The sequence below is a fragment of the Copadichromis virginalis genome, linkage group LG9 (assembly GCF_057382275.1).
Source record: "Copadichromis virginalis isolate Kocher_CV1m ecotype Utaka linkage group LG9, C_Virginalis_male_GT1.1, whole genome shotgun sequence".
NCBI lineage: Eukaryota > Metazoa > Chordata > Actinopteri > Cichliformes > Cichlidae > Copadichromis > Copadichromis virginalis.
The window spans coordinates 34,418,368-34,444,291 of NC_140626.1; the positions used below are offsets into that span (position 1 = coordinate 34,418,368).

Here is a 25,924-nt window from a genome sequence, read left to right on the forward strand (position 1 = left end):
CTCTCTCCCTCTCTCCCCCTCCCCCTCTCTCCCCTCTCTCCTCTCCCTCCCTCTCCCTCCACTCTCTCCACTCTCTCCCCCTCCCCCTCTCTCCCCTCTCTCCTCTCTCTTTCCTCTCCCTCCACTCTCTCCCTCTCTCCTCCCTCTCCCTCCACTCTCTCCCTCTCTCCCCCTCCCCCCTCTCTCCCCTCTCTCCTCTCTCTCTCCTCTCCCTCCCTCTCCCTCCCCTCTCTCCTCTCTCTCTCCTCTCCCTCCACTCTCTCCCTCTCTCCCCCTCCCCCTCTCTCCCCTCTCTCCTCTCCCTCCCTCTCCCTCCACTCTCTCCACTCTCTCCCCCTCCCCCTCTCTCCCCTCTCTCCTCTCTCTTTCCTCTCCCTCCACTCTCTCCCTCTCTCCTCCCTCTCCCTCCACTCTCTCCACTCTCTCCCCCTCCCCCTCTCTCCCCTCTCTCCTCTCTCTTTCCTCTCCCTCCACTCTCTCCCTCTCTCCTCCCTCTCCCTCCACTCTCTCCCTCTCTCCCCCTCCCCCTCTCTCCCCCTCTCTCCCCTCTCTCCCCTCTGTCTTCTTCTCCTCTCCCTCTTTTAAAAATAGCTCTCCCCCTGACTTCGTCAGCCGTGTGCTGACAGCAGATAACAAACCTTCTGATGATGAAGTAATCGTGGACATCTCCTGCTTTTCACTCCTCCAGCCTTTCCCGCCCTCCTCTGTCCTTCCTCATCTCCTTCCCTCGCCTCCTCAGCTCCTCTCAGTTATTCTGCTTCCTTGCTTCCTTCCTTCTCGTCTCCTGGAGATCACACGACTGAATTCCCTCTGAAGTGACGACTCGCCCGAGTGCAGAGTTAGCTCGTTCACACAGGAAGCTTTCAAACACGAGTCTCCCTCGGTGCAGAGTCGCAGATCAATTATTCATGGAGTACGGTATCAGTGATTGTCAGTATTGATTCATAATCGACTGATAAACTCAGATAACCTGATGCGTTAACAAAGTTAGACTTTAATTCTGCTGATCGGTGTGTTAGTGAGTGCTCCACCCAAGCCTCGTCTCTGCAGAGCTTCCTGGGTCTGCGACGGGTCTGCTCCCAGCTAAAGAACGCTTCGTCTGGGAGGCGTCACGGGGTCAGAAACCTCCGAGCCCCTCCCTCTGTGAGCCCGCCACACTCACGGGGTCGACACTGGCTGCTGCAGGAGGAGAATCTAAGTGTTTAATTACAGTGTTTTAAAGTTCCTCTATGACTCGACAACAACATGTATTAAAAGACTGAATGCTGTGCGTCAGTAAACATCAGCCGGCCGGTGCGAGGACCTCAGCGGTGTTTCCTACGTGCTGATGGATGCACGGCTACAGCGTTGGCTGCAGCGAGTGTTTCCATGCTGATGATTGGGTGCTCATTGCTTTCAGTTTAGTTTTTGAAGCCACAACAGGCACGTTTAGGTTTCTGAGCATGCTCAGTAGATCCTTTGACTTGCTGGGCAGCTTATCGGCTCTATCCCGGGAACATCACAGGATTGAAACTGTAGCTTTGGATAAAGGATGTCTGGAAAACATTTGCTTAGCCTGCATGAGGCTGACTGTGGATAAACAGAGCACAGACCTGGACCGGATCCGTCCCGTCGACTGTCTGCTGCTCTGCTCTAACCTGTCAAAGCGTGAGAACCAGCCACAGTCTGAAGCTGCCCAGCGTCAAAGCTTTTAAAGGACACTGGGAGCTGCAGTCGTTGTAGTCCACAGGTGTTTGAGCCTAGTAGCTGTTACCTGATCACACGATGGCTTGGTTATAAATACCTTTATAATTAGGTTACACTCGGTGTCTGTGTGAAAGATCCAAAGTGAAGTTTGACTTTGAGACTTCGGCCTTCGGTCCATCATCCTGTGCCACTTCCTGTCCAGAGGAGATATTGAGCTGCCTGGCGGGCGTTTCCAACACTTTCTAATCTCTTTGTTGCTCTTTTATTTATTTATTTTCCTCTCGTCTGTCTTTTTGTTTTGCTCATTAGCGCAGCGCTCATTACACCGGGTCCATTACAGCTGAGGGTTTGTATGAATCAGGGTGATGGAGAGCCTCGAGACCTCGTCTCCGGCCCTGCTGAGCCTGAAAGGGGAGGCCGGACGTTTGAATGACAAACTCTGAGAAACTTGGGAAGATGTTTGTCCTTCCCAAACCCATCATCCTTCATTTTCTCGTTTATACTCAGTTATACTTCCCTGTCATTGGTTTCTCTCTCGATTCATCGTTCTTTCTTTGTCGTAGTCTGTTCACTCTTCCTTCTCTGTATTCTTTAGCTTGGTTGTGTTTTTCTGTTCTGCTTGTCCTTCTGCTTGTAGGGCTACTTTAAAAAACTGCATTTGCTTTGGCCGATATTTGCAATCTCAGTTATTTACCAGGTTAACTCTTTACCCCTCGAAGGCCTGTGAGGGAAACCCTTGAAGCTCTTTTCTGAACGGAGTGGTTTGTTGCATGTTTCGGGCCTGCTCATCGGGCAGAATGAGTCTGCATCGGACGCTGGTGACGGTCTCTGCCTACAGCTGACCTCGGAAACCTGAGAACTGGTCGTCAGAACTCGTCAGTCGTGCAGGGAGCTCGTCAGATCAACGCGTTAAACCGTCCTCATGCAATTATTCAACTGCTCATTTGTTTTTGTAAATGACTTTTGTTTCAGAGTTTTAAACCTTCCAGGATGAACTGGAACTATCAGCAGAACCACGAAACGGTTGCTTTGGATTTATTTCCCAAACGTCTCTGATATCGAGACTGCGAGGTTCTACGTTTGTGCAATACCGCTTTAAACCACACGATGGTGCAGAGAGTTTAACCGAGAGCACTTTCCTGCTGCGGTGCGGATAAAGACACGGGGTTAGCTCGTAACGTCATCACACTTCCATTTATGCTCGCCGTTACGGCGCAGGTAGCCGAGTGATAGGTGTCGCCACTCAGGCCTGAAGATTAGACGGCGGTCGACTCGCACAGTCACCAGAGAACCGGAGCTGGCAGCTTCAGCTGCTCGTCTACACCTGCTGAGAAACGGGCAGCTGCGACCTCTGACCTCAGAGCGCTGTCACAGGTGAGCCGCTGACAGACCTTTGATTGGTTCAGGTGGATCTCGAAGGCTTTGGTGTTTGGAGCTGTTGTGCACGCTGCAGGGCGAGGTGTTTGTGATTTACAGCACGGACAAACTTCACGTTGAAAAAAAATGAGAAAATCATCCTGATTGTTTAATGTCCAGAATCCTTGAAGCTCGGACGATGATGATGAAGATGATTGAGACCAGGCTGGGTGATTGTCTTCATCTCCTCCCGCCCTTTTCCTTTTCTCTTTGCTTTCATCCTACACTAAAACATTTCTCCTGATTTTTCTTCCCGACTTCCTTAATTGCTCATTTCCTTCTCCAGCGTTACCCTTCATCCCTTTCCCGTCTCCGTCATCCTTTTCCTGTGTTTATGCTTCATTTCCTGTGTTTATTCCTTTTTCCTTCATCCTTCCTTTCTGTCTTAGTTTTTGTCTTCTTCCACTACAGCTTCGTTTCCTCCATCCTTTCTGTTTCACTGTCAAACCAATCTCGAGTCGTTTTCCTCGCCGCTCCCTGTCACGTCCTTGTAATGAGCGCCGTATTTAACCGCGGCATGTAAATCTGATCCATCACACTTTTATTGGTTCTGTCTTAAATCCTAAATGAGCTCGAGACACAAAGACAGACAGAGAAGACGAATGGCTTTGCTGTAACTTCCCAAGGTCGGCGTTGTACTTTCTCCACATCGGAGGAGCTGCCAGCTGTGCCAGAAAATTCCCCGGTGTTTGTAATTTGTCTGTTTGCATTTGCTTCTCGGTGTGTACTTATTATCTGCAGCCACCACACTCCGTGGTCCTGGTGGCTGCAGATGCAGCAGAAAGCCGAGGGAAGCATTGGGGTGCGGCGCTGCTCGGGTTTGAGGTTAGCGAGGTCCCGAGCTGGCAGATTTCTAACACCTACGCTGCCAGCTGCTGCCATGGCTGCTCAGAGTGTGGAGGAGACAGAAGCTGTTTCACTCTGTAAAAATAAAATCTGAGAGAGGATATGTCGAGCTCGCTCCCTGGTGTGTCGGGCAGGTGATGCAGAACGGCAAACAGGCTCACACACTTTGGCCTTTCACATATAAAACGTCGCAGCGTTTCCCACACGCTGACTTTACCTGGTGGGGCTGGTTTCAGAGTTATTCTTACTCCTTCGTGTGTCCAGGAGAATCGTGCACCAAAGTTAAGTTACTGCTAACCAGTAGCTGATCGCAGCGAGTCGGATCTGGTGTCTCCAGCCGTCTGTGTCCACGGCGGACGATGATCGAGGAAAAAGTCTACCGACAAACCCGGCTCGACTGTCTTAGACTGGAGATGGAGGACCACGCCACCCAGAACCTGCCGGACGTGGAGAAGTGGTCATCAGGGACAACCATCATGTAGGCCAGGATGGGGGAGGTGGAGTTTGTCCACAGGACTCAGTTTAATTAAGAAAACATGGTTTCACCTGACGTAAACACTTCTGTGGGAAAGGATGTCGTCACTTTCACATGGCTGCGTTTGTGTGAAATATTGTTGACGTGGGGTCTGAAACACGACCCAACCTTTGGTCAGCAAATTCCAACGAAAGGTTGCACAAACAGAAATCTGATGCCTCTAATCCAGTCCTCCTTCAAAGTGTTCAGCTTGTGTTGCTTTAGAGAAATATTTATTCAGTTCAACTCCAAAGAAACCTACACAGTGGAGGCCAAAACGCGTAGTTAAAGGAGTTCGTGCCAGTGATGAAGACGGAGGAGGGGACCACGTCCAAAATCCAAATCTTTGCTTAAAAACAAGCGGAAGCAGGCAAAAAGGCAAACTCTGTAAAACTGTCAGTGACAAGGTAAGATGAACCGGATCAGGGAAAGCCCGAGGAGCCTGACAGGTGAGCTCGGAGTGTGTGTGGTAATTGGCAGACAGGGAGCAGGTGTGGAATAAAACAGTGAGACTAATGAGGGCAGCACAGACGGTCTGAGGGGGAAACAACAAAGGAAGGAAGTGAAAGCAACACAAGAACCAATGATTAGAAAACAGGAAATAACTCTGTGCAGTGACCGAAAGAATGAAATCACTGATGCAAGCGGCTGATGGGCCTCTGTGATGGACTCGGAGCCACAGCTCCTCCACGTCCAGAGGGGACGGGGGAGGTGGTGAGGGCATCCGGTTAGGATCCTATCAGGAGGCCGCGAGGCAGAGCCAGAACTCAGGTGGACGGCGATGCTCGAACCAAAACGTCACAGCAGTCCAAACTCTGAGAGACGTCCGTACCTCTGGCTCAGCTTTTTCTACATTCAGTGAAATGACGGCGGTTTTTCAAAGTCGGGTTCGAACACGTCGTTTGTGTGTGATTATCGTCGATGCAGTGATACAAACTGGAGACTTTGAGTTTGTTGGTAGAAGCCCGTCTGCCTCTCAGCACATCTGAATAAACGGTGATGAAGTTTAAAGACTTTGAACAAAAGTATCTAAAAAACATCAATAAATACACAAAGACGATGAAGGCTGGTGCACACACGTAATCAGAGCTGTCAGAGCGACACACACACACAGTCGTCTGCGGTCTCTCACGCTGACGTCTCCTCTCAGCGAGCATCGGTTTATCGATCGCGGCGCTCTCTGGACGTTCTGCAGCTCTCGTGTTTTCTTGTGAGAATCTGCAGGAAATCAAATCAGCGCAGGTCAGGGAAGCGTGGCGTGGAGTCCCGCCGCCCTCCGGCTGCAAACACAGCCTGCAGCCTTTACAGCCGACAGTCCGCCGAGTGCATCGGGCTGCCTGGCCCGAGAAACGAGGGGCTGTCAGGTCGATGTCACTGTAAACAGAGATTTAAGTACCTCAGTTTCACTTCTGATAAACTCCGTGTTTGTTCAAATGCTTCTTGTAGAAAAGGTGTCATCGTGGAAATCAAACTTCCACCCCCGCTCTCGTTAACGCCGCGCCGTTTTGACGTTTTGAGACCCCTGAGATGTGAGAGCGCTCCCAGAGTAACCGGCCCTAAAGCTGGATTTTATGGCCGAATGCTAGAAAATAACGATGTTGTTCAACCACAGAGGGAAGCAAATCTGTTTATGGCTGCTGCAAACAGCCACACTCGAAGGTGGAGTGGGAAGCTCGCCATAAAAGCAAAGGGAGGCAGAGGGAGCCATGACAGGGAATAAAGCAGAGGAAGGATTTATGTAGGAAATGAAAAAGATCGGGAAGTTTCAGCAGAAATTCCTCCTGAAGAGCTTCTGTCCCCACTGAGAAGCTTTTCTGATGATGTTCATCCTCACAGCCAAACATGGACGCCACACCAGCGTGCAGCCGCGCGCTCTGAAATAAACGTGTTCAAAACGTGAGCTGACGTCTGATTTATTTTCCATTTCCAGAGTTTCAAAAGAGGAGCTTTGATTTGGACACCTTTTATTTTGAAAAATTCCTTGTATTTACTCGTACCACTTCCTGCTGTGCAGCACGACTCGTGTCGATGCGATCGGCTCCGGCTGTGTCCGAGCTGGAACGCCGTATTCCCGGGATGATGCTTCACTAAGACAGGACGCGGTGGTCCGGTGGATGTGAAGGGACTCCACATCACTTTGTGACGGGAGGTTGCGTGTCATCAGTATCCTACGCTCTCATTGGTCACTTCAGCCACTCCTGAAGTTTAGAAAACTCGGACGTCTCTGTTAGTCACTTTCTTCGTGGTGCTTCCTGAAGAGACCAAAGCTGGATGGACTGCACGTCCTCCAGATGTTTGGTAGGACACCATCCAATCCAACATCTGGACGCTGGGTGGTTTTGTGGTCATTTTGAGAGCAGAGCTGATGGAGGCTTTATTACTTCATGATACACTGTAGCACTGACCCTGGAGACGAGGTGTCCCGCCTGGTTGCTGAGAGGGTCGTGGGCTCAGGCCTGTGGAGGGACGATCTGTGTCTCCACAGCTGTCCTGTTGGGTGGTCAGGACTCTGGACCTGCTGGTCTCTGATGTTGAGGTTCTTCTGTTTTGCTGGTTTTCCGCTCTGTTGTTGCTGTTTGCTCTCAGCGCGCTGCCTGCAGCTTTGTCATGTGCACTAATTTGTCTTTTTTATTTGTTTGTTTGTCGTCGCTCGTCTGCAGGTCCCTCCTGTGCTGTTGTTCAGGTTTCAGAAAGTCCTCCGAGGCTTTCACCGTCTCAGCTGCACAAACGTTTCTGTTTACTGCTCAGTGCCACTGTCGTTTCCTGCAGACGCGATGAATGAAACTAAGCTCTGTGTGTGTGTGTTACAGAAACTATGCACTACGGCGTGTCCGTGATGCCTTCAAGGCCAACAGAAATGTAGAGGATCCAAAGGCTGTGGAGAGACTGATGGAGGAGGGATGGCAGACTCTGGCACTGATACAGAGACAGGTGTGACACACACACACACACACACACACACACACACACAGGTTTGTACTGCTGTTGTTGTGAGGACCTGCCTGTGATCGTGCCCTCCACACTGACACTAAAACACCGGGTGAAAGGAAAAGTTAAGAGGAAGTGAGATCATCGAGCAGTTTCCCTCTCAGTGTTTGTTCAGCTCTGAGGATGAACCGAGCTGGGGGATCATTTTTGTTCCAGCAGTTAAAGTTATAACAGCAGTGGAAGAGTTTGTAACTCAATATAATAAAAACTGCCTGGAAAAAATTTAACTGAAATCAAAATAAATACAGTGAGAAAAATAATTAGAATAGAATAGAATTCAACTTTATTGTCATTGCACATGCACAGGTACAGGGCAACGAAATGCAGTTTGCATCCATCCAGAAGTGCTTTAGTGATATAGATATATTACAATATATATTAGCAATAATATAGATATGTGAGTATATTACAGAAATGGGTCTAATTGCTTCTCCCCAAGACAAGAACTAACAGACTTAAAAACTCCTTTGTCCCACACGCCATCAGACTGTTTAACTCCTCTCTGGAGGGGAGAGGGAGGGGAAACAGGAGGACAAAGGAGGGGGGAACAACTAAGCTGTAGTGCCTCTTCACCTCACTGTACAATACCTTGTGCAATACTTTTTGTAAATAGTCAACAGTGCAATAGACTCAATACTTGAAATGTGCAATTCACTTGTATTTTTATTTTTTATTCCTATTTATTCTATTTATCCCCTTTGTATATTTTATTTATATTGCTGTGCTTTTTTTGGAAGTCGAATTTCCCAGAGGAACCCACCCGAGGGATTAATAAAGTCTTATCTTATCTTATCTTATCTTATCTTATCTTATATCCACAGGTCAAAATATGAAGTAACAGTGAAATGAAGAGCAGAGGCAGGATCAGAGGATGCTGATCTGCAGCAGCTGTTTGTTACATGATGATGTTTTTCTTCTTCCTCTCTGAAGCTTTAGAGCTGTGAGCAGGTGCTGACATGAACCCAGTGTGAGGCAGGTTATCCTCAATGTCATCATGAAGTTGATGCATTCATAGAATAACGAGCCGAACGCGTTAATATTGATCAGTGATCAGCTCCACCCTGAGCCCTGCACCATCACTCTCACACTCTCAGGTTAACCAGGTTAACTAGAATGCAGATGAACACCTGCTTACCGACTCACCACCTGTCCCCCACACACACACACACACACACACACACACACAGACACACACACACACACACACAGACACACACACACACACACACACACACACACACACACACACACACATTACCTTGGCAGGTCAGGACTAATCACCTCACTGTTGGTCACTTTGTTCCTTTAATGCATCAGCAGCCTCTCAGCCAATCCCCATGGATGACCGAGCGTCTCCCAGTCTGCCTCTCTCTCTCACTCACACACACACACACACACACACACACACACACACACACACACACACACACACACACACAGCTTGTTCAGGTATCTTAGTGAGGACCTTCATTGACACAATGCTTTCCCTGACCCCTGACCCTGACCATAACCTAATTGTAACCCTGACACTAAAACCACATTTTGAGCCTCAAACATTCCTTCAAACTTGTGGGGACCGTGAGTGTGTCCTCACAAGGGACTGTTGGTTCTCACTAGTAGAATGCAGATTTCGGTCCTCACAAAGATAGCTAGACAGGAACACACACACACACACACACACACACGTGTTCACACATTCTGAAGACGGGGACGTGTTGTTGCTGCTCTCGCTCATCGTCAGCAGTTGGTTAAACAAGTTGTTCGTACCTGTGATTTTTAGCTGCTACCTGAGGCTAACTGGCGCTGACAGGTGGAGCACCTCCCTCTAAGTATTACCGCTAACAGCCGTGCTAACAGCCGTGCTAACAGCCGTGCTAACAGCCGTGCTAACAGCCGTGCTAACAGCGAGTATCTGGATGTAGAATTTACAGTAAAAAACACAACACCAGGGCTGAAGTGTGTTTGAAGGCCAGCAGGGGGCGATAGACTTCCAGCCCTGCAGAAGTTTATGGGTGAAGTTTGGCTCTGACGTCTGTAAAAGGTCCTGATGGGTTTGTGGGTGAGTCGATAGACCGGTTTCACCGTCACATCTTCCCCGCCCCATCACATCCAGTTTGTGTTGCCAAGATGGCGCTGAGGAATCGCACGTCGCTGTCACGGTAGAAGTCAGATGGTCAGAAGTACTGAGCCACCGCCATGCTGCGCCTGCAGGAGCTGCTCAGCTGCTGGTTTGTGTGCTGATGTTGGTGCCAGAGGGGGTTTGATTCACTGTGTGGCCCCGCCCCTTACCTTACGCGGTGGTTGAGTCGCTGTGGTTTTCTTATTATTATGGTTAGTTTGTGAGTTAGGCTAACATTTAGTCGCAGAGGAACGTGCTTCATGGTTAAAACACCTTAAATAGGAACATTTGTAGGGTCACATGACCTTCAGTCTTCTTGTTTAGTGTGAATCAGAAACTTTCCAGCAAACGTCACTAAACTGAGTGAGCAGAAACGCAGAGAAAGTTCTTTGCTGGCTTTTCTTGCCGTTCTGCTTCTTTCTCAGGTCATTTTCACGGCTTGATGTCCACTCCAGAGCATCTCTTTATTTCCTCGCTGACTCGTCTGCTTGGTTGTTATCGAGTTAGACCGCTCTGCAGCCAGGCTCTGTGCTGACTGCACGCTTTGTTTGCTGCTCGGATCCTTCACGCCTGCTGCAAATCAGAAATGATGAATTACAAAGGCTGCACGCTGACGTGTCGCAGCGCCGTGAGGCCGCAGCCTCGTTCGCGTGCTCCGTGTGGCGCCCGTCACGTATGTTACCCTGTCGTGTATTTACCGCTCACATGTCAGCCGGCCACGGTCTTCACTCCTCACCTCAGAGTTCAGAGAACATTTGATTGAGGACCCGCTCACCACCACCTCTCCCAGGCGAGGCATTCCAGGGCAGAAGCTGAAGACATTACTTCCTGTTTCGCTTTGGATCGACTCAGTGACGTCTGCTTAGACTGCTGCCTCTTTGACCCAAACTTCCAGATGGATGGATGCAGGGATGGAGGGATGGATGGATGAACAGGTGATGTAAGGTTGGATGGTTGTAGTGCAACCAGCTCCTGGAGTAAAGCTGTGAGGTGGAGTCATGGAGGTAAAATGAGCCGACGACACGTTCGAGGTTGCAGGAAAGAAGCTGAGCTGTGACAGAAGCTTGTAGAGCTCCATCTACCCGCCTCCACGTGGAGCTCGCTCTGCACACGGAGTAAGACCTCCACCTTTGTTCACCCACAGTTATTAACCGTGTCGATGTGTTTCACGCTTCAGAGTGAACTTTATTTACTTGAGTGGTGAAGGCTTGGAGGTCTGAGCACCTGAACAGGTAGAACTGAGGCCCGTTAGACACGTCACAACTTCCAAAAATGTACATTTATGGTTTTCTGGAGGTTCACACCAACGCCCGTCTCTCTCTGTGTAGTGTTTCATCCTCTGTGAGATTAAAGGCTGCAGCCAGTTTTCACACATCCACAAACGCCGGCGTCAGCACAGCGTTCTGCAGGAAACGGCGACAGCTTTGACATACAGCGTACGCATCAGCGCGCTCCGATTGGCTGGGCGGACCCGGAGCGCAGAGTGTTTTATGTTCCCATTTCACTACAGCGTGCGTGTGTGTGTGTGTGTGTGTGTGTGTGTGTGTGTGTGTGTGTGTGTGTGTGTGTGTGTGTGTGTGTGTGTGTGTCCTCTGCATCCGCCCACACTGACTCACAGATTAAGTGCATCAGAGCAGGAATGCTCCTGTTGCAGTACTTCAGGCTTCTGGAAGAATCCATCCCGGCTCCTGGTGGAGGAGCCTGTGTGCTTCATCCAGGCTGGCCCCTCCCCTGTGCACACATCCGTACAGTGTGTTATATAAGAGGCGGAGCGGGTGGGGGCACAAACATCTTGCCTCGGCTGACAATGAATAATAAGCTGAGTCCCTTTAAAGCATCGCGCCTCGTGTTCATTATTCATTCTCTGATAGTCAGACCGAAGGAGAAAACAACAGGTAAATGCAAACAGTCAAATACCTTTCATAACAACCCCGGGCTACATGTGCTCCCACCCCTCATTACCATACCCAGCGTGCAACAGGAAGCAGTAACCCCGTCACATGCCCGTGGCAGGTTTAAAAGTCGCCCAGCTGGTAGCGTGCCGTCAGTGCTCAAACACCTGCAGCCAGGTGTGTCCCTGAGAGGCTTCCTCTGCTCGAGGGTGGAGGTAGAGCTGGAGCCCCTCATGTGAAATATTCCAACAACAACGGGCGACGTTAGCGTGGCTTTGGCCAGCGAATGAAGAACGCTGCAGACTGAAGTGTGACTGGTTTAGAGGGCCATCCACACAACCAGAGCATGAAACCTGTGGAAGAGGCTTTATTTCCTGTCAGGTTTGGGCACCGCCCCCCGGCTCTCAGGGTCAGGTTTGACACTAAAGCTGTTAGTTGTGGTGAAAATGTGCCGTACTGGCCTCACTGAGGCTGCGACCCGGAGCCCCTCCTGCAGTTTGAACAAACAACACTGCCTCGCAGCTCGGGGACGAGCTGAAGCTCCACCTTCTGCTCACGGGGATGAGTTTAGACGTGAATGTTGCAGTTTGAGCATCGCCCTGTAACGGGTCAGAGCGAGGTGTCGCTCTGGCTCCGCCTCTCCTCTCCTGCTGACCCGGTGACCTCGCTCCTCCTTCGTTACGTGCCGCTCACTGAAGCAGCTCAGTGAGGTTGAAGCGAGCGGCTCTGCAGCCGGGCTTCGAGCCGCGCTCGTCCCTCATCGCCACTCCGCTCGCTGTCTGTTTATTTTTTGTTGTTTGTGTTTATATTCATGTGTGGGCGTACAGTGTGGATTCATCTGCCGCATGTGGGCGTACTTCTGTGACTCTGCAGCGCTGATTGTGTGCATACGCTCAAAAACTGGAGTTTGTTCTTAATTGTCTTTGTGTGCGTGTGTGTGTGTGTGCATGCCTGTGTGTGTGTTTGGGCCTTTGTAAGTTAGTTAGGGAGTAAAGATGATGGATTGCAGCTGCAGAGCCGCCTCTGTCTGTGCAGAGAAACTAAAGCAGTGTTGAATGCGAGTGCAGCAGCTGAATGCAAGCATTCAGGAGGTGAGGGGTGCTTAGCATGAACAGGGCCTTCATGTGACCTCAGCATTTTCTACTGTAACCAACAGAGAGTGAACATTTCAGGCATCACACTTCCTTTGCGTTGTGATTGGCTGGACGTCGTCACAGTAACACTGCAGCTGGTTGGAGCTCATGTTGCTACAAACGGTCGATCAGAGGCTCGGCTCTGAGTCGGGCCCCACAGACACAAACATGTTTACAGCTCTGCAGGTAAATCGTCTGAATCGTATTAAGGCCTAAAGTTTGCATTATTAGGGGCGTGGCCTCTGTGACTGACAGGTGCATGGGTACACAGGTGGCTGTAGCTGCTAGCTTCACCTGAACTGTTGGAGCCTTTTGGAGCTTTTTTAAATGACATCATGTGACCAATAATATGGCTGCTGTGAGGTTACTATAGAAACAGATCGTTCAGGAAGTCTTGGTGACTGTAAATGGAAGATGGCGCCGTCCCAAATATTTGAAGGTTTGTCTTCATGCTCGCTCAGAAATACTTTTCTAGTTATTTTACTTTGAGTTTACTTTCTTCGTTTTGGCTCCATCGAAGAAATCAGTTTGTCTCCTGGAGCAGGAAGGCGACAGGTGAAGGTTCTTGAGTATTTATACATCCTGATGGACGTCCACCATGGTTTCAGGCGACACCAGTGATTCTGTTGTATGTTAATGTTAAACTGAAATCAGCCGATGTGAGGCTCGTGTGACGGGTTTGCTGCTCTGCAGTCACCAGAACAGCGTCTGAAACGCCACCACACACCAGGCGGATTCAGGAGAGGAAGCAGTGAGGCCAAACACACACGTCACAGCTAGTAACACGATTCAGTCACACTGACGGGTGTGTCATAGATGGATGCAGCGCCATCTTTGATGTGTGTGATTTACACACAGTTATAGAAATATGGAAGTAGTAATTCTCTGCTTGTAGGACTTGTTAATGTTGTGGCCTCACTCTGTCATCGTGTGTGTGTGAGAGAGTGTGTGTGAGAGAGTGTGTGTGTGTGTGTGTGTGTGTGTGTGTGTGAGAGTGTGAGAGAGTGTGTGTGTGTGAGAGTGTGAGAGAGTGTGTGTGAGCGGCGGCCTCAGAAGAGCCATTTCTCAACGATTGCTGCTGCTTAATGTCACCGCAGTGTCATGCCGCCTTCGGCCATTTTGGCTCAATTGAGATTAAATGCCACAGCGAGCGGTGAGTTATACCTGCCAGGTCTTGGTGGGGGTGTTGTGGTGGGGGGGGGGGCTTCCGGGGGCCCATTACGGCTCTTGGGGGTCGGACAGAATCTCAATGAGCCCGTTCTCGCCGTTTAACAAACACGCGGAGGACTTATCTCAGCGTTCGATGGACGTGGGGGTTCAGTCGCCTCTCCGGTCTGCTCGTATTCAGCTGCAGGCAGATTGAAATCCCTCTCTGGGACGGCCGTGCTAATATTTAAACAGCTCTGCGACCATGGAGGCATAAAAGCCCTGCCGACCCTCCAGCTGCTGTGACACATCTGCATCCAGAGCATCGCAGCTGAGGCCACAGACTGTATATCAACGATGGACTGAGCCTGCAGTCTTTGCAGTGACCAGCAGGGGGCGAGCTCTTTAGTGTGACTGATTGAAAGCTTACAGAGACGTCACATGACTTATGGCTGACACAGACATGTGTTTTAACTGAAACATGAATAAATGTGAGCTGAACTGAGCACGCCCCCACCTGGCAGGGATGCAGTTTAGGTTTAAAGGGTTATAATTGGACCCTTTTATAATACTAATACTAATAATACTAAGTGCAATAATCCTTTCTGTCATCGTTGTATTTTTACTCAGTTGTATATAGTATTTGTATTTGTATTCTATTTTTATCTTATTGTATATTTATTTTATTTTATTCTACTGTATATAGTATTTTATTCTATTCTGTACAGTTGTGTACTGTATTTATTCTTATTGTATTCTAATTTTTGCCTCATAACTTTTGCACTGTCCACTTCCTGCTGTGACAAAACAAATTTCCCACGTGTGGGACTAATAAAGGTTATCTTATCTTATCTTTTACCTCGATTATGTTTGTTTAATAATAACCTGAACACAAAATTGTGCAGATCTGCGATCTTCCATGCAAACATGCAGGTGAGATTAGAGTGGGTAGGTGGAGGCTGTCCTGCCCTGTGGCAGCTGGAATAGGCTCCAACCCCCCGATGACCCTGAATTATGGATGTGTGGAAGCGGGTGGAGGTCGTAGGAGCCGGGCTGGAACTGTTTGATAGAACGATACGGGGGAGACGGGTCGCGTTTAACCCTGACAGCCTGAATTTTGTCAGGTTTAAAGACTTCCAGGAACATGTAGGAAGCTTTACTTTCAGAAAGAGGAAGTTCATTTTAAAGACACTTGTGTTTATAGAAGAAGAAACCTGCCACTGACTTTAATAAAGAGACATTTTGACCTGTTGGTGCAGCTTCTCTGCAGGAATCCCAATAAAAGCGCAGTAAGTCCTGAACTCGTAGTTTCTGCAGTTTAAATCGTTCTGTGGAGAGATCGATGGAGTAACTGTACGTTTTATGGCGAGCAGCTGCTGTTTGCTGTGCGATATTCGCCACGAGACATCTGGTCTCCTCTGAAGATTAACCACGTCGGCCGAATTATCTCCGGCCTGAACACACGTGAACATTTCTGCTTCGGCTCGTATCTTCAGTCACATCCAGATCTGTTGTAGAGATTTATCTCCCACCTGAGTTCATATCCCGTTTCCTCCAATCTGAGGCTTTCATACTGCCTGAAACGGTATTAAACTGGATTATTTCCTCTCGGCTGCCTTATTGTAGGCATGTTTGCATGTGTGTGATTTATGTGGTCAGTGGTTATGGATTTTCTTCAGGGGGAAGCAAGCAAACAAATTATTTTCTTGTTAGTTTAATTGATTTTGGTTTTACGGCCCCTTTATTATTGTCCCTGTTAAACTTGTGCTAAATGTGGCTGTTAGCAGGTCCAGTTTACACAAAGACACCATCACAGTCCGGCTTTTTCCCCACCGATGTGGTCCTGGTCATTTTTTAAGAGGAGTTTTATTCACTCGAACATCCTGAAAACGTTTGTTATCAAATAGGCTAACAGGCTGGTGTTATTTTTGGCTAACTCTGTCCTATCAGAATATGACAAACAAAGTCGTCACTCTGGCTGACGAACTTCAGAAAGTCCAACCCACAAAGTGCTACGTGGGTTTCTAGAGATCACAGCGTGAGGGTTTGGTTACCAGTGAAGATGTTGGACCTTAGATGGTGAGTGAGGTAACAAAGACTCATCGCCTGAACTCTTTGTGGATCATGTTAAAACGCCGTTGTGGCGGGCACGGTCTGTGATGCCGTGCAGGGACGGTGGACGCACCTACACAGCATCTGCAGTCATGCGCAGCAATCTTAAATACTGTAATGGGCCCTGTGTTTGCTAAAGTAAAGTGCGTGCTGAAAAGCTTGAAAATGTCATCGGGTCCGCCGTGGTCATTTACATTTGTCACGTTCGAGCCAAGGCTGAGCACAGCCGCTTTGGCTTTGGTCCACCTCGTGACCATTTAGCTCCTGCCAAAACTTTACCTGCTGCTCTGTTTCCAGCACAGCAGTCCAGTACAGATCACTGTAGATGCAGAGCAGCCACCCGCGTGCTCTACCTTCCTGTCATCGTGAGGTATTTACTTGGAGCAAGCACCCTTCCTCACAGAGGCTCCAGAGTTTCCTGCCAGAGAACTCTGAGGTCGCTGAAAAAGACACGCTCCTCAGCATTGGTCTACTTTGTGCCAAGCACCGCCCACAGCTCACACTTATACACGGGCTTGATTGCATATAACGTTATCCTGCTGTAACCACCATGTTAGCCTTTTCCAAAACATGAAGATGAACCACACGGAGGCGGATGCTCAGACTCACGACCCTCCAGAAGACCTGTGAAGGTAGAGAGCCGATCTCAGCCGGGTCGAACGGCGTCTTCTGAATTCAAGGTTCAATCAGCACTCTGGAGTAAACAGGGAGGCTGAGCAGAGTCTCCGGCTTCTTGGAAGTCAGCATGTTAATCCAGTAAGATCACATGTGAGCCCCACACCCAGGTGTGCTGTGAGAGTTTCATGACAGCTGGATGAGCTCCAGCCGCACGAGAGCCAGAAATGGATGAAATGTGACCGAAACCAACTCGGCTAAAAGTCCTCAAACTGGTTCTAAGACTCAAAGAAAGCTTTTATTTCTAGTTGTGAGCAGATTTATGGGCATTTATTCACAATAGAAATCAGACAAAGTCACGCTGCATCTAAAGATGAGGATATCGCATGTATGTCTTCACTGAGCAGCCACTCGAGGAGGACAGGATGCAAAGTGTTTGGAACCAAGTGTGTCGACAGAAGCAGGAACGTGTTGGATTCGTGTATCTGAGGATTTTCAGGAAGTTTCATATGCATGAAAATCTCTGCTCGGTTTCAGGTTTGTGGGGATACCAGTGATCAGAGTTTATGAACAACATCCAGCATCTGTGCTGCTGTTCCCTCCAGAGTCAGCCATGTTAGAGATGAGGTTTTAAATAACTTCAAGCAGGACCAGTGAAGTGTTTCCCGATGCAGGAGATCAGTCCTGCGCTCCCCTCAGAGCTCTTTCTGACGCACTGACGGGGTACCAGAGATTTTGGGAAAGCCTGAGCCAGACAGTAGCTGAACTGAAAAGTAGGGCAACACCCTGCGTGAAAGCCTGCGTCACCTCCTCCTCCTCTTCACCTCGCTATCCCCCCGTTTCCTCTCTTGCTCTTCCTCCACATTTTGATCGGTGAAAATCCTTCCTCCCTCCATCCCAGAGAAATCCCACACCTTTATTGCTTCTTTACACCCGGCTGCCCCCACAGGTCCTGATAGCTTTACCTAGCTTTAGACACACACACACACACACACACACACACACACACACACACAGCAGAGCAAACTCTATTAAAAAGAGGAGGGAGTAGCTCAGGTGGATGAAAGCAGACAGGGTTTTCCTCGCTCTCCTCTTCCTCCTCCTCCTCTTTCTCAGCCTCAGCGAACATCACACAGACGCTGTAGAGGAGGCAGGTCTGCAAATCTACAAAGGAGACCTCTTAATTAGAGCTGGAGCTGCAGTTTATGTGCTGAATTATGCATTTATCACAGCTGAGAGGGGACTCGAGCCTTTCACACGCTGCATCGTGTGTCTGTTAGTGAGAGCTGGGCATCATTTCCTCATGCACAGCACCGTCACTACCATTGCATGTCACAGTGAAATAACCAGAAAGTGTCACTTTAAACGATGGAGTTTAATATATTGGACCGTAAATGTGAGATGTAGACTGATGGGCGTATCCATAGTGACCTGGTGATGTCACCTACAAGACTGGGGCGCCACATTTTGAGGCTGTTAAAGGTGATGCTTGAGTGCTGCATCACTGAAAACGGGTTTTTGTTTCTTTACGGCGGCCACATCAGCCTGCTCAGAGCGGCTGGGGAGGACAGGAAGTCGAACACTAGACCAGCACAGAGAATCCTGTCACTTCAAAATAAAAGACCCAGTGAAGAGACGCTGGAGCGATTTAAAGACGAGGATGAAGAAAAGTCGACGACACGTCAAAGCCTCGGAGTATTTCAGGTTGTTTCTGGGAGATCAACTACGCTTACGTCACGCACACAAAGCGGCGTAGAGCTTGGTCCGAATGTACTCGAGATGCACAACAAAGTCCTGATGAGCTTCTCCTGCAAACAGGAGCTGAAAAGTCTTTATTTCAGTCGCTCTGAAGAAGTGACGAATGCAAAGATAAAAGTGAAATCCAGCCTCAGAGAGAGCTGAACGGTGTAACCTCAGATCTCGCTCCCCTCTCATCTCTTTGGTCCTCACATCATCGGCAGCCCCACAACTCCCCCAAAAACAGAGAGAGAGCTGAAGTATTGATTTCTGAGCAGCGAGGCCCTCAAAGACTCAAACCCTCGCTCCCCTCTGAAGCCGCCAACACGCAGCTGGGCAGCTTTAACAAAATAAAAAGGCGAATCACACATGAAGCCTCCGGGATCCTTAAAAACACGCTGGGCAGGATCGGCCTGAACACTCGACCGGGCTCGGGCTGTTTGAATCATGTGTGGTTTTAATCTTCTGCTACAGTAAAATAATCAATAATCATGTAAATCTGTTGGTGTTCAGCAACATTCGCCATGAATCTTAGCTGCTGGCAGCCATCACACCAGCCTGAATGCTGACCGGTATTAAAGATTAGGATCTCCCAGTTTGGGCGATGGGAAGGTGGAGCGTGAGGTGGGCTGGTGGGATGGTACTGCAGACGAAGCTTTGTTTTTACCCCGCCACACCGTCCTTTACAGGTCCGACTGTAGCGGCTTCATCAGGGCGCTGCTGTGTGAGCCAGAGTTACAGGAAGTACAGAGTGAAGTACTTCCTGTAACAACCAGCAGGAGCCCAGAGATGGAAGGGATTCTGGAGCGTCTCAGGTTTTGTCTGTAGACGGTTCCTCCACACTCGTCCCATCCATCCATCCATCCATCATCTGCTTATCCGAGGCCGGGTCGCAGGGGCAGCAGCCCAAGCAGAGAAGCCCACCCCTCCCTCTCCCCAGCCACCTCCTCCAGCTTATCCGGGGGAACACCAAGGCGTTCCCAGGCCAGCCAAGAGATGTAATCTCTCCAGCGTGTCCTGGGTCTGCCCCGGGGCCTCCTCCCGGTGGGACATGCCTGGAACACCTCACCCAGGAGGCGCCCAGGGGGCATCCTTGTGCCCAAACCACCTCAGCTGGCTCCTTTCGATGTGGAGCAGCAGCTGCTCTACTCTGAGCCCCTCCCGGATGGCCGAACTTCTCACCCTATCTCTAAGGGAGAGGCCAGCCAGCCTTCGGAGGAAGCTCATTTCTGCCGCTTGTATCTGCGATCTCGTTCTTTCGGTCACTACCCACAGCTCGTGGCCATAGGTGAGGGTAGGGACGTAGATCGACCGGTAAATTGAGAGCTTCGCTTTTACGCTCAGCTCCCTCTTCACCACAACAGCAGCGTCCGCATACTTCCAACAAGTCATCATCATTTTCATCAAACCGCCGAACCCAGATGGTCAGAACTCGATTGGTTAAAAAATGTTAATTATGTAATTCTGAATTTTTAAATATGACTTCCACTGTTACACCGCCTCCCACCCTGTAACGGTGTGTGTAAACAGGAACTTTTTAAAGTGGGCGTGTTTCTGTGACGATGTGGTTGATGCTGCTGGTCCGGCCTCTAAGCATGAATCATTTCTGTAGCTGCTTCGGTGCTGCTGCTTTGCCGTGTTAGATGTTCGTAGATATGTTTCTCATCACGTTTCGTCCCTGAACGCTGCAGAGAGACTGCACATCGCTTTAGCACCTCCCCCTCATCCTCCTCTTGTTGGGATATTTTCTGGTACTTTCTTTTGTTTGTTTGCTTTCTTCTATTCTTGGAAATCTGGAGCTGATGCAATGATGATATTCCATCGTCCTCCTCAACACACACACACACACACACACACACACACACACACACACACACACACACGCTGCATGATGAAATTCATTGACTGGAGAAGGCAATGTGATGTGAGGACAACAGTGAGCAACGAGAGGAGGAAGAGGAGGAATGCAGGGAGACGATGGGAAGAATGAGGGAGGAGGAAGAGTTGTGTTTGTGCTGATGTTGGAGGTGATGGCTGCACGTGTTCGTCAGTTTGTCCTTAATGACACATTAATAGCACGCCCGCCGAGCTTCATCCTCTGGTCGAACTCTTGAACCCGAAGGCTGCGGCGCCATGTTGGGTTGGAGAAGCAGCTCGGAGCAGTGACGGAGGAATGACCATGAGTCATGCAGAACCAGGCAGGTTCTGCAGGGCTTTCTTCCTGTTCAAAGGGAGCTTTTCCTTCCCGCTGTCACCGAGTGCTTGCTCATTGGTGCAGGGTGATTAGCTCACAGTATCAAACCCCTGTTGTTGTGATTTGGTGGTCTGTAAATCAAACTGAGGTCAGAGTCAAACTCTACTTCAGTGTTTGTTTCATTTGTGCTTCCTGGGTTTCCTTCAGTGCTGAAGACGAAAGGCTGGGATTGGTCGGGCACCGGCTTGTAGCTCGTCACGCAGAAGTCTTGCCAGCTGTAGTTGCTTGGAGGTTAAATGTAGTGTCTGCAAAGAAAATATTAGTGAAGGTGTTCGCCACCTGGGGGCGGAGTCTTAGCAGAAGGTGTCACCTGTACAAACTGCAGTACAGGCCTCAGACACTAATGAGCCTGCAGCGCTTAACAAACCATTGAGTTTGATGTCAGATGAACACTTTGACAGTCACAGTAATGGTGTATGATGATGATGATGATAATAATAATAATAATAATAATAATAATAATAATAATAATAATAATAGTAGTAGTAGTAGTAGTAGTAGTAGTAGTAGTAGTAGTAGCAATAATAATAGCAGTAGTAGTAGTAGTAGCAATAATAATAGTAGTAGTAGTAGTAGTAATAGTAGTAGTAGTAGCAATAATAATAATAATAGTAGTAGTAGCAGTAGTAGTAGCAATAATAGTAGTAGTAGTAGTAGCAATAGTAGCAGTAGTAGTAGTAATAGTAGTACTAGTAGCAATAATAATAATAATAATAATAATAATAATAATAATAATAATAGTAGTAGCAGTAGCAATAATAATAGCAGTAGTAGTAGTAGTAGTAGTAATAGTAGTAGTAGTAGTAGCAATAATAATAATAATAGTAGTAGTAGCAGTAGTAGTAGCAATAATAGTAGTAGTAGTAGTAGTAGTAGTAGTAGCAATAGTAGCAGTAGTAGTAGTAATAGTAGTACTAGTAGCAATAATAATAATAATAATAATAATAATAATAATAATAATAATAATAATAATAATAATAATAATAATAATAATAGTAGTAGCAGTAGCAGTAGTAATAATAGTAGTAGTAGTAGTAGCAGTAGTAGTAGTAGTAGTAGTAGCAATAGTAGTAGTAGTAGTAGCAGCAATAGTAGTAGTAGTAGTAGTAGTAGTAGTAGTAGTAGCAATAATAATAATAGTAGTAGTAGTAGTAGTAGTAGTAGCAATAATAATAATAGTAGTAGTAGTAGCAATAATAGTAGTAGCAATAGTAGTAGTAGTAGTAGTAGTAGCAGTAGTAGTAGTAGTAGTAGCAATAATAATAATAGTAGTAGTAGTAGTAGCAATAATAGTAGTAGTAGTAGTAGTAGCAATAGTAGTAGTAGTAGTAGTAGTAGTAGTAGTAGTAGTAGTAGTAGTAGTAGTAGTAGCAATAATAATAATAGTAGTAGTAGTAGCAATAATCAGAATCAGAATACTTTATTGATCCCTGGGGGAAATTATTTTTTGTTACAGTGCTCCATTTTAAACCAACATTAGTAGTAGTAGTAGTAGTGGTAATAATAATAATAATAATAATAATAATAATAATAATAATAATAATAATAATAATAATAGTAGTAGTAGCAATAATAGTAGTAGTAGCAATAGTAGTAGTAGCAGTAATAATAGTAGTAGTAGCAGTAGTAGTAGTAGTAGTAGTAGTAGTAGCAATAGTAGTAGCAGTAGCAATAATAATAATAGTAGTAGTAGTAGCAATAATAGTAGTAGTAGTAGCAGTAGCAATAATAGTAGTAGTAGTAGCAGTAGCAATAATAGTAGCAGTAGCAATAATAATAATAGTAGTAGTAGTAGTAGTAGTAGTAGTAGTAGTAGCAATAGTAGTAGCAATAATAATAATAGTAGTAGTAGTAGTAGCAGTAATAGTAGTAGTAGTAGTAGTAGTAGTAGCAATAATAATAATAGTAGTAGTAGTAGTAGTAGTAGCAATAATAATAATAGTAGTAGTAGTAGTAGTAGCAATAATAATAATAGTAGTAGTAGTAGTAGTAGTAGTAGTAGCAATAATAATAATAGTAGTAGTAGTAGTAGTAGTAGTAGTAGTAGTAGCAATAATAGTAGTAGTAGTAGTAGTAGTAGCAATAATAGTAGTAGTAGTAGTAGCAATAATAATAATAATAATAATAGTAGTAGTAGTAGTAGTAGTAGTAGTAGTAGTAGCAATAATAGTAGTAGTAGTAGTAGCAATAATAATAATAATAGTAGTAGTAGTAGTAGCAATAATAATAATAATAGTAGTAGTAGTAGTAGCAATAATAATAGTAGTAGTAGTAGCAGTAGTAGCAATAATAATAATAGTAGTAGTAGTAGTAGTAGTAGCAATAATAATAATAATAGTAGTAGTAGTAGTAGCAGTAGTAGCAGTAGTAGTAGTAGTAGCAGTAGTAGCAATAATAATAATAGTAGTAGTAGTAGTAGCAATAATAATAATAATAATAGTAGTAGTAGTAGTAGTAGTAGTAGTAGTAGCAATAATAATAATAATAATAATAGTAGTAGTAGTAGTAGCAATAATAATAATAATAGTAGTAGTAGTAGTAGCAATAATAATAGTAGTAGTAGTAGCAGTAGTAGCAATAATAATAATAGTAGTAGTAGTAGTAGTAGCAATAATAATAATAATAGTAGTAGTAGTAGTAGCAGTAGTAGCAGTAGTAGTAGTAGTAGCAGTAGTAGCAATAATAATAATAGTAGTAGTAGTAGTAGCAATAATAATAATAGTAGTAGTAGTAGTAGTAGTAGTAGCAATAATAATAATAATAGTAGTAGTAGTAGTAGTAGTAGTAGTAGTAGCAATAATAATAATAATAATAATAGTAGTAGTAGTAGTAGTAGCAATAATAATAATAGTAGTAGTAGTAGTAGTAGTAGCAATAATAGTAGTAGTAGTAGTAGTAGTAGCAATAATAATAATAGTAGTAGTAGTAGTAGTAGCAATAATAATAATAGTAGTAGTAGTAGTAGTAGTAGTAGTAGCAATAATAATAATAATAGTAGTAGTAGTAGTAGTAGTAGCAATAATAATAATAATAGTAGTAGTAGTAGTAGTAGTAGCAATAATAATAATAGTAGTAGTAGTAGTAGTAGTAGTAGCAATAATAGTAGTAGTAGTAGTAGTAGTAGCAATAATAGTAGTAGTAGTAGTAGTAGTAGCAATAATAATAGTAGTAGTAGTAGTAGTAGCAATAATAATAGTAGTAGTAGTAGTAGTAGCAATAATAATAGTAGTAGTAGTAGTAGTAGCAATAATAATAATAGTAGTAGTAGTAGTAGTAGTAGCAATAATAATAGTAGTAGTAGTAGTAGTAGCAATAATAATAGTAGTAGTAGTAGTAGTAGTAGTAGTAGTAGTAGTAGTAGCAATAATAATAATAATAATAATAGTAGTAGTAGTAGTAGCAATAATAATAGTAGTAGTAGTAGTAGTAGTAGTAGTAGCAATAATAATAATAATAATAGTAGTAGTAGTAGTAGTAGTAGTAGCAATAATAATAATAATAATAGTAGTAGTAGTAGTAGTAGCAGCAATAATAATAATAATAATAATAATAATAATAATAGCAGCAATAATGGTGAAGCAGCTGTAAGAACGAGGTTATGTGTTCGCTCATGTCTGAACGAAGCTTTTTTTCCTCACTTTCTGTTGATAGATTTCATTTTTTGACTCTTTTTAAACACTTTAATTTACAATTAATATCTTTAATGTTGTGACTGTGAATAAGAGGAAAGGGTGAGCTGTGGCAGACCTGCCCAGGGTCAGCGGGTCGTCTTTAAACGAGGTGTTTAGGTGCAGGTTTAACTCAAACACGAGCTCATTCTTTCACACACTTGGGCTCCAGTTTGGTGGTTTGTGATGTCAGCCGGTGTAAACTGATGCAAGCCTACATTTCTTCCTGCTGGTGCTGCTTCACATTAAAAGCTCTGCTCAGCAGGAGGCTTTTATTGTGATAAAGCTTTGTTTGTTTTCTCCAGGTGTAAGAAATCCTGCTCTCTCCAGGATCCCGCTGACGTTTGGGACAATTAAACCCTAAAAACATGGCGCTGTGGCTGCCGGTGGAGGTTTGCTCGCGTGCTCGGCCTCTCCGGCGTTGGTCTGAAGTGCTCTGTCGTTTCATAACCTCTCGCTGGAGGACTCGCCTCGTCTGCTTATTGAGACTCGTCAGTTTTGTTTCTCGAGTGTTTCCTTCATTTGTCTCCTCTTCAGCAGCTTTCCACCCAGCACATCGATCTGTGTGGGCGTGTGTGTGTGTGTGCGCATGCATGTGTGTGTGCCCATGCGTGTGTGTGTGTGTGTGTGTGTGTGTGCGTGCGTGTGCACGCATGCGTGTGTGTGTGTTCGTGTGTTTGTGTGCGTGTCCTCTGCAGCAGTTAATGACAGAAGCCGAGCCCGCTGACACTAATGATCGGCTGTTGTTCCCCGTGTGTGAACATCACAGCCGCGGTGCTGATGATGGACACAGACGCAGGTTTCTGGGAGGTTGACTGCACGCTTAAACATGATTGGTCCACATGTGCAATTACAACAAACACTCTGTTTTCTTATTGAACAGCATTTTTTCATGCAGTTTCTGCAAGTTTGATAAACAAGAATATCTTTAACACTTAATTAAACTAAAAAAGTTTTTACAGCTATTGCTATTGGTTCCTCGCACTAAAGCCTACATTTTAGCTCCGCCTCCTTGGGCAGTCTGTTACTACAGTGACCTCACAGCAGCCATGTTATTGGTCACATGATGTCATTAAAAAGGCTCCTACAGCACAAACACGTCCAGAGGTCCAGTTCAGGTGAAGCTAGCAGACAGCTAGCAGCTACAACCACCTGTGTCACCATCCACCTGTCAGTCACAGAGGCCACGCCCCTAATAATGCTAACTTTAATCCTTTGAGCACCAAAACGTGATCACGGTTTTGTTTCCGTGTAAATCTTTCAGGATATAATTCTGCTTGTTTGAAGTGGGGTTTTACCTGTGGGTGTTAACTACAGGCCACGCCCCCAGGCTGACCTGCCAGACACACCTGACATAATCATAACAGGATAACTGGACTGTTTTCTGGCAGGGACGTGAATCTGTTATTCTCCACCAGACTCCATTCAAAAAAACATGAATTTAATCTCAGCCTCTTTGATGTGCTGCTGCCGGTTTCTTTGTTAGCGGGTTAGTCTGATGTAAACAAAGCAGCAGCTCCCGCTTTGTCTCCATAAATCAAACTTTTCAAACTTGGACTGAGAGTCAGTTTTGATTGGAGGACAGAGAAGGTGCGATTAATGAGGCTTCATGATATCAGCGTGTATACATGTAATTGTGTGTTTACAGTAATCGGTGTAGGGTAATGGCCCGGCCCGAGCCTGCCTTGTTAGCGAGCTGCTGCGCTGGAAGCTGTGAGGTTTCCTGCTGGGAAATCAGACTTTGGCCAAATAAGTGAAAGTTTTTAGGTTTCAGTCCAGATTCTGTCAGACGTGTCGA

The 25,924-nt window shown here is 46.3% G+C and overlaps 1 protein-coding gene across 1 annotated transcript in view; it reads left to right on the forward strand.

Moving 5' to 3' along the window:
- Positions 1–25,924, forward strand: part of lyrm4b (LYR motif containing 4) — a 44,946-nt gene that overhangs the window by 7,053 nt on the left and 11,969 nt on the right. Inside the window, exon 2 of the mRNA XM_085469157.1 lies at positions 7,273–7,393. Coding sequence (XP_085325283.1) covers positions 7,273–7,393 — 121 coding nt within the window. The remainder of the gene's footprint in view (positions 1–7,272; positions 7,394–25,924) is intronic.